General features: G+C 38.6%; 1 protein-coding gene across 1 annotated transcript; it reads right to left on the bottom strand.

Moving 5' to 3' along the window:
• Window positions 1-2,097: 2,097 nt before the first annotated feature.
• Window positions 2,098-9,345, bottom strand: ube2j2 (ubiquitin-conjugating enzyme E2, J2). Its single transcript, XM_082146273.1, has 7 exons — window positions 9,185-9,345; window positions 8,571-8,701; window positions 7,291-7,331; window positions 7,098-7,200; window positions 5,887-6,025; window positions 3,794-3,874; window positions 2,098-3,708 (listed from the first exon to the last, which is right to left on the bottom strand). Exons 2-7 carry the CDS (start codon window positions 8,699-8,701, stop codon window positions 3,424-3,426), a joined length of 780 nt encoding a protein of 259 aa, XP_082002399.1. The 5' UTR covers window positions 9,185-9,345; the 3' UTR covers window positions 2,098-3,423.
• Window positions 9,346-9,375: the final 30 nt, after the last annotated feature.

Genomic DNA, 9,375 nt, shown 5'->3' with positions numbered 1-9,375 from the left:
TGAGAGCTCGAGCGCTGATTGGTCGGACGCGGATCACGTGATGTGTAAATCAGTGGGCCAGACTTGTTTTGAGTCGCTGAACTGCGGCACAGTTCTTCTTCCTTTAATCTTTGAAACTCACCCGTAACAACAACAAAAAGCCCTTAAACTATGTTTTTTTTATGATAACCCCCTTGTGTAATGTTTATATATATATATATATATATATATATATATATATATATATATATATATATATATATATATATATATATATATATAAACGTATATACGGTAGAGTATTTTATATATATACAGGTGCTGGTCATAAAATTAGAATATCATCAAAAAGTTGATTTATTTCAAGAATTCAACTTAACAGGTGAAACTAATATATTATATAGACTCATTACATGCAAAGTGAGATATTTCAAGCCTTTATTTGTTATAATTTTGATGATTATGGCTCACAGCTTATGAAACCCACGAAATCAAAATCCCAGAAAATTAGAATATTACATGAAATCACACAGTAATTACACAGTAATACCATGGTCATTGAACCAGGTTTTGGTTCTTTTGGCAGTGTGGGCAGGTGCAAATCCTGCTGGAAAATGAAGGAAGCATGAAATGCTCTGAAAATGTCCTGGTAGACGGCTGCGTTGACTCTGGATTTAATAAAGCACAGTGGACCAAAGTCCTCTTTTCTGATGAGAGCAAATTTTGCATCTCATTTGGAAACCAAGGTCCCAGAGTCTGGAGGAAGAATGGAGAGGCACACAATCCAAGATGCTTGAAGTCCAGTGTGAAGTTTCCACAGTCTGTGTTGGTTTGGGGGGCCATGTCATCGGCTGGTGTTGGTCCACTGTGCTGTCCACTCAACGCAGCCGTACCAGGACATTTCCAGAGCACTTCATGCTTCCTTCAGCAGACAAGCTTTATGGAGATGCTGACTTCATTTTCCAGCAGGATTTGCACCTGCCCACACTGCCAAAATAACCAAAACCTGGTTCAATGACCATGGTATTACTGTGTGATTTCATGTAATATTCTAATTTTCTGGGATTTTGATTTAGTGGGTTTCATAAGCTGCCAGCCATAATCATCAAAATTATAACAAATAAAGGCTTAAAATATCTCACTTTGCATGTAATGAGTCTATATAACATATCAGTTTCACCTGTTAAGTTGAATTCTTGAAATAAATCAACTTTTTGATTATATTCTAATTTTATGACCAGCACCTGTATAAATATATATATATATATATATATATACAATACCGTTAAAAAGTTTGGGATCAGTATTTTTCTTTCCTCTTTTTTTTTTGGAGAAATTAATACTTTTATTCAGCAAGAATGTGTTAAATTGATAAAAAGTAAAAGTAAATATATCTATTGATGAAAAATATTTCTATTTAAATGGTGTTCTTTTAAACTTTTTATTCATCAATGAATCCTAAAAAAAATATCAGGTTCCAAAACATATTCAGCAGCAGCACAACTGTTTCCAACATTGATAATAACTGAGTATCAAATCAGCATATTAGAATGATTTCTGAAGGATCATGTGAAACTGAAGTAATGATGCTGAAAATTCAGCTTTGATCACAGGAATAATTATATTTAAAAATGTATTAAAATAGAAAACCATTATTATTTTAAATTGTAATAATATTTCACAATATTAGTTTTTTTTTCCAGTATTTTTTTATCAAATAAATACAGGCTGGATGAGAATAAGAGACTTTAAACAAAAACATTAAAAACAGTAATGTTTCCAAAATTTTGACCGGTACTGTATGTGTATCTATATCTATCTATAAATATATGTATTCAAATAAAAAATTGAAAGAACTTTGCTATATCTGCTGCACTCAATGGTATATTATACATACCAAAAGTGATATCAACAATTACATAACTGAGAATGGATCATTGGCATTTGCATGTATACAAATATCCATGTGCTAATATTTTAAGGGACTTGGGAGTATTCAAATGCAATTTCATTATTTTAACTTCAGCACAACATCTGAATATGTTTACAGCTGAAATTGCATCTTTCATCAAATGCAACAATGCAAGAAGTGGAGTTGAATCACAAATGAACAAACTCTTTCTTTAATAGAATATTATTTATTCAAAATGTAAACACAACATGACTATCTCGGATTACACACCCCTCTAAAGGAAAGGATAGAGATCAACAGTGTCCATGGAGGTGCTGAAAAACGTATTACTGCTACTATCGGGACTTCAGAACACTTGAATTGGGGGAGACCAGAACATTCTGGTACAATAATGAGTATTACTTCCCTCCCGAGTCAGAATGAGCAGCGGCACGGCCGTTCTGACCCAGAAAGAGATGTTTTTGCCGTGCAGGTAAGGTCTCAGCACACTAGACTTTGACTAGCAAGTCTTCATTGTGAATTACTTGTGCAACCCGAGGAACTTTTCCTAATAAAAACAACCAAAGATCTTACAGTATAACAGGAAATGTAAGAATTGAATGCATATTCACCTGCCTGTGTTTATAACAAGAATTAAATGGATTTTTCAATTTATTAAGAATTATTGCATAAAATCACAACCCTTGGAAACAAAAGAAGTGCTGTGTATCGTGAAAGCCAAGTAGTGCTGACAATCCTACATATTGCACAAAAACAATTTATAGTGTTGCATGGCCTAAAAAAAATGAGTTCATATACTTTTCTCTCAGCCGACGGTGACTCCCCTCTGAAAGAAAGTTAATGTACACTTGGAGCGCCGCTTCATAGACAAACAGAAGACAAATAATTCATTTCACACCGCTTCTCTCCCGGCCTAACTTGTTGTTACGGTTGGCGTAGCGCAAGCGAGCACAAATGCATTTAAGAACAAGTTTCCATCGGTTAAGCATGTTTACAGTCGAGCCATTTCCATTACATAAAATACTCTGGGATTTTCGTCACAGCAATAAGTGGTGCGACACACATCAGAACTGTTTTTTTTCCTTTTGTTTTTAAGGAATGTTCTGACTTTTTTTTTTCTCTTTTAATCTTCCACATAAAAACCCAGCATACTATATGCGCAGATTTTAAAATCTTACAGATCAATGAGAAACATGTAAAACAACAAATGCTGATTCAGGCCTTTAAAAAAAAAAAGCCCACTCTGGTTAATTTCATGGTCACATGAAGTTGGCTTCCTTTGGGAACTGTGTAAGGTAGAAAATTTGCTTCTTTTTTTTTAATTTTTTAAAATTTCCTTACATATTAATAAAGCCATCCGTTCATGTGACCTTGACCTTTAAGTGGCCGTGTTACACGAGATCTGGTTGTCGCCACTATGGAGGAAATCACCAAGCTCTCAATTTCATTAACAGGACACTGCTTTGTTTTATTTGGTCGTGAGAACAGCACCAGCCTTTCGTCTGTCCTGTCGATGCTTCTCATTGGGCGACTCATTCCTGCGCGATGCTCCGCAGAACATACTTGACCGTGTAGGCGAAAGCGGCGAAACCTACAATGACGAACAAATTAGCGAGCGCTCCACCCAGGAGTCCATGGTTACGGTTGACCTGCTGGAGGTCGGGCGGGTGTGCCGCACCCGGGGGCAGGTGCCCGTTCAGGGGCAGGTGGCCGTTTTGAGCGTGATGGGCTTCGCCATCCGGCACCACGTCAGGGAGGGGCAGCGCCTGTGAGCGAGACCTGAGCTCTTCCTGCATACGCTGCTTCTGCTTGATCTCCTGTTTCACGGGGACGAACGGGATCAAGTATTAATACATTTGTTGAAATAATGTGCATACATCTGTGAGGAAGTCTGGCACTTACTTCAACAACATCTGGAAATAGTTCACAGAAGACTTTGTCCTTGATGTTAAATGCAAGACTCTGGGAGGCCAACTGTCTTTTCTGCAGGGAACACATTCAAACAAACACGGCATTAAAACGGATCTTGTTAACTTGTGTTCGTTCACATTTCAAGAACTTTTTCAAATTAAACTAAAATTACAAACTCTCCATTTTGAATTATTTCACAAATCCTGAATGCAACACCCACTTTTGTATATCCAAACCATTTCTGATGGATAAAAATCAACTGCAGCCCAACAAAAATGCAACTTAAAAGTGGCCAGCACCCGGGGAATGGGGAACAGCACAAGTTCTCTTTTACACTTTTAATATCTCTTTTTAATATCAAGCACATCTTGCAGTAGACTGCATTTAACAAAAGCCACACTGCAGTATTTGACTGATTTGCACATTAGGAGCCATTTACACAACACTGTTCTCAACTAAAAACAGAAAACTTTATATGCGTTTTGGTCGTTCATTTACACGATTACTGCATTTTTAGTGTTTCATTACAAACTCCGGCGCCAACTACTGGCCTGGCAGCATAACACAGCATTTGTAGTCATTTTCGCAGATCCATGTGAAAGGGGATCGTTTTGACAATATTGTCGTCTGTACACAAAAAACACAAAGGAAAAACGACACTAGATGTCGCCTTAAAGACATTCGTTCCAATGAACTGCCGTAGACAAGGCGACATCTAGTGTATATATCTATGCACCAGTCTGCGCACACGTCACACAACAGGATGCGCGCGCGCCCTCAGATCACTTGGACGTGGCTGTGTTCAAGAGGTAAAAACGATATAAATACTGTTCGTTTTCTCACACAAACCGCTCGTTTCGTGTCTTAGGCCATCAATGTGTACTTACGATGGGGAATTGTTTAATTTGGACTTCTCTGTGCATGCTCTTTGAGGTGGTGACCTGCATTATATGACTGACAGACAAGAACGGTTTGACTTAAAAATATCAAAATTGAAACTACTGCGGAAAAAAAGACACCTACATCTTGGATGCCCTTGAGGTAAGCTAAAACATACCAAAATGTAATTTCAAAGTGAACTATCCCTTTAAGTTAAATACAAGTGATCATGCCAGGGCCTGTAGTCATGCAGTAAACGCGTTCTCCACACAAACACTTGGATAAGCGCATAATAATAGTGCACATTTATCTAGGTTAACATTAGAGCGAGCGGCCATGTAAAGTTGCTACTACTTGCATGTTTCAAATGATAAGCCATATTTGAGGTTGATGGATGATAGGCGAGCGTTTGGATTTCCTGCCCGACATAGTTTATTTACCACAAGAACCTGCCGTTAATGGTCTGTCCCTCACCGACTGCGTGATTTCGCCACCAGTTTTGTTTTTTCTGCGACTTACCAACTAATAAAATTTTTGGTCAACTAAGCCTCTTTTAGTCAACTATTAGGGGGGCAGCCCTAAATTATTTATTCACTTGAGTGAATTATTTAGTCTTGGCTATCACCAGACCATGCTCAATCTTTTAAGATTGAACATTAGTCTGGGGAGTCTGCTCTGTATTTTCTACTGCACAAGAGGCGTGATCAACGGGCATAGTTCAAATGACTCTGTACGCAATTGGATAGTCCTTCAACCAATCAGACCAACGATCCAGGTGACGTACTTTGCAGAGCTACGTGCAAACTCCAGGCAGGAAATGTGTAACCAAACGTGTTGATCAGCGGTTTGCAGAAGCAGCAATGGAAGAGTGATTTTTGCAGGTTATGCAAAAAAAAAACATGAAAGTTAGTGGTATTTACACCCACTCGAGCGATTTATTTGCTAAAAAGAAGCCATTGAGCACCGGCGAGAGGTTAAAAGGAATTGGACAGAGCCGCAACGGCTCTGGAATTGGATTGGATTAAACCCGCCAATAGGACGCCAGGTGGATAAGGGAGTTTGTGATTGGTTCCTGCAAATTTGTAAAGGAAGCAGCAGAGATAAATGTACTATGAATTATTCCTTTAATAAAAATAAAAAACATCATGAGAAGGAACACAGCTTAAAGCATTTCACTGTTCACTTTAAATCAGCGTGACACTCACTGTGAAATCAGAGGTTTCGATGCTGCCGAGAGTCGGGCCTTTTTCAACCATGAAGCTCAGGAGGCCGGTTAAGATGGTGGATACAGACCACGCAGGGTTCCACGTGTCAGGGTGAAAATCTGTGATGGAAAGACACAACCTGAAAGAGAAAGAGAGAGCGAAAGCTAGTCATTATGCAGGAATTGTATTGTTCTTCTGATTCGAGTGTACAAGAAAGACTTCGCTGCGTCCGAAATCATATACTTCCCTACTACATGGTACGCAAAAAACAGTACGGCAATAAAGTAGTATGTCCGAATATATAGTATTCAAAAAACAGTAGGCGAAAAGTCCTCTGTCCTACTACCGGCGAGATTCTGAAGCGCACATTCGATGGACACTTTACAATCCCATGAGGCCACGGGAGAGGATTTACCAACTGACGCTGGTAGGTCACATGACAGTAACAACATCATGGCGGATGTAGTACGTCCAAATTTCATTCATACTACATATATGCTCACTATTTATAGCAAACTCTAGCCTAGAAATCTAGACGCACCCTAGCGGCAGCAAAATGTATTTTGCAGCCAGGGTAGTCTAGCAACTCTCCATTGACTTTCGAGCTGCAAAAACCTAAATTGGGTCAGGCCAATCACGTCGTGTATAGAGTAGGCGGGGCGGGCTTAACATAATGACGACAGAGTTGCGACGGTTCCCTGCTACTTGAAAACAAAGAATGGCGGCTGCTGGCGAACATCTTTCGAATCGGCTTTGGCCGCGACTCTGGAGGACTTGGAGTTACGTTTTTCTTTGAGAAAAGAGCAAAGAACGGCACTTAAGTCATTCTTAAAAAAAGGAAGATGTGTTCGTAGTTTTGCCGGCCAGATATGGCAAAAGTTGAATCTATCAACTAGCTCCACTGTTGGGAAAACGCTCTGGTTGGTTGAAGCGCTGTCCTATTGCGTGCAGAGGGAATTTGAAAGACAGCCGTTTATCCCGCCCCTCGGATTGAGCCGTGTCTATGGTGAGTTGCCAGACCTAACATCTTGATGTAGGTCTGGCTTGCCAGGCTAAGCAAACTCATGAGTTTGCTCAAAGATTTTTTTTATTTTATATTGTAAACATTTCATAGCAGCAATATTGGCACTCAAGGATTGTGTAATGCCCTTAGTAAGGGCCAACATTTAGAAAAAGAAAGACTGAGTTTGTAAAGATAAAGTTTTGTTTACCTTGTATTACATTTAAATCTGCCGTTGGGTGTGATCATGTATATGCTCGGTGGTTTGAAGGGAAATTCCCTTGGGAAAATCAGTTTGCCATGATAGTAACCACCTACAAAAAACAAAAGTCAAAATGAAGCAGATATTGCACAAAGCAGTTTAAAAAGGGAAGAACTAATGTGAAATTACAGAGGGAAATCACCTTCATACGGAGTTTTCTCAGGGCCCCGTACTAGATAATGCCTGAAAGAGAAGGAAACATGTGATAGTATCTAGAGTGATATGATTACAACCATTAAAACATTAAGGCCCGGTTTCACAGACAGGGCTTAGATTAAGCCATTAAAGTAGTTTTTATAAATGTGCCTTAGAAAAAAAAACATTACTGATGTGCATCTTGAGACAAAATAATGGATTAGGATATGTCAGTGCAAGTTGCTTTCAGTTAAACTTTTTACATGCAGCAAAAGCACGATGACACATATTCGGCTGTCAAGCTTCAAAAGGGACAAATAAACACCATAAAAATAGCCCATATAGGTAGTGCACTCACATTTCTGTCTGAATCCTCACAGAAAGCTATCGTGCAGCTTCATAAGACTTGGAATGTATTGTTTTGATTCATATAGACCCCTTTTTATGGTGTTTTTTTTTGTGTCCTTTCAAGAACTCATAAGCACCCGCCTCCATTCACTTTCATTGTATGGATGCAGAATGAACATTCTCCTCAATACAATGGAAATTATAAAACCGATTATAAAGGAAGTGTCCCAATTATGCTATTTTAAAGGTTCCTAATTTTGCCTTGAGGTCTCATACAACAGGTTTACATGCATCCAAGGCCAAAAAACACTTTAATTTTCCCATAATATACATTGCAGCATCTCCTCTTTTCTCACAGTGTCTGACACGGTTCGATAAATGATTCAGTTTTTCTAACTCTGCTCTAATTGGTCAGTTGGCCAAGTCTGTTGCAATTGGTCTATGGATATGCTTTTGCAGTGCAGAAAAAAATCGTCTTCTTCTTGACATGTCGACACACAAACTAAACTCTTCCAGGCCTTAGCTACAACTACAGCGTTTGAGGGCGGGGCAAAGTAGACATTGTTCGCGAGCAGCCAATGAAGACAATAGGCTGGTGGCATTATGCAAATTTGTTACCAACCTATGTAGGTTTGTGCAGGAAGTAAGACTAATTACTGACGACACGGTTCAGGCAGTTCAGAATCAGATCTTTCTTTTAGGTGACAACTTTATTTATCACTTCGGTTTTTTAAACTTAAAGGTCTGCAACATTCACGAACAGCTATATTACACACTACATGAAAGATAGTATTTGAAAACGTGTAACAGGGGGAACTTTAAGAATTAAGAGTCAAACTTGACATTTCCAAACTCAAATCACTAGGCAATAAAAAACAGGAAGTCTGTCGATCTATCTATCTATCTATCTAAAAAAAAATTAAAGGAAATCAAATGTACCATTCCAAGATGTTGGAGGGCAGAGGTTCAGCACAGATATACGGAACTGGATCTTTCTTGATGCGGAGGTAGTCCTGTTTTAACCGCTGTGTTGCTGTTGTTGGGGCCCTCTTGTTTAAGTTGTTGCTCATCTGTGAAATCACATGGTACTCTCAGTTACACAATGAACACTTCCTATTCTTCATAGAATACACTAATATGAAACAACAGAATATGCTAAATAATCTAAAAAGCCTGAAATAAATCAACGCTTTTCAGATCATGTTTGTTGACATTAACTGCAATCATGTTGTTACGATTGTCAATAAGGAAGCAGCTTGACACAGACTGAAAGAACAATCTTACATCGTTTTCTCAATACACTAAACTGTAACGTTACAAAATTAAATACACAACGTCAGACATTTAAGGAAATAATGACCAGACTGTTGTGCTTTTTAGAACAACGTGGAAGCGTATGTTTATAGAGCGGCTAACACCTTCATTGTCAGCAACTTTAGACAAAATAAGACAATAACAGTGACAGACAAGTGTAAATAGATAGTAGATAGTTCGCTAGGTTTTAAAACACAGCCTTAGACACTGAAAGGGGATTTTTAACGGTTTCGTCTCACCTCTTTCAACGCCCTCCACGGGATCGACCAGGGTCAAATTGTGGTGATATATTGATATCCCTTTAGTTCAGAGTGAATACGCACTTGATAAACTTTCAAAAATAACAAAAATGTAGCTCTTCGGCTAAGGTGAAATTGTCATCTATCCCCCATGCCAATATGGCTACCGCAACACAAGGAAGTGATGATGT

Source organism: Leuciscus leuciscus, assembly GCF_965113295.1.
Source record: "Leuciscus leuciscus genome assembly, chromosome: 18".
Classification (NCBI taxonomy): Eukaryota; Metazoa; Chordata; class Actinopteri; order Cypriniformes; family Leuciscidae; genus Leuciscus; species Leuciscus leuciscus.
This window is presented reverse-complemented; position numbering and strand designations above follow the sequence as displayed.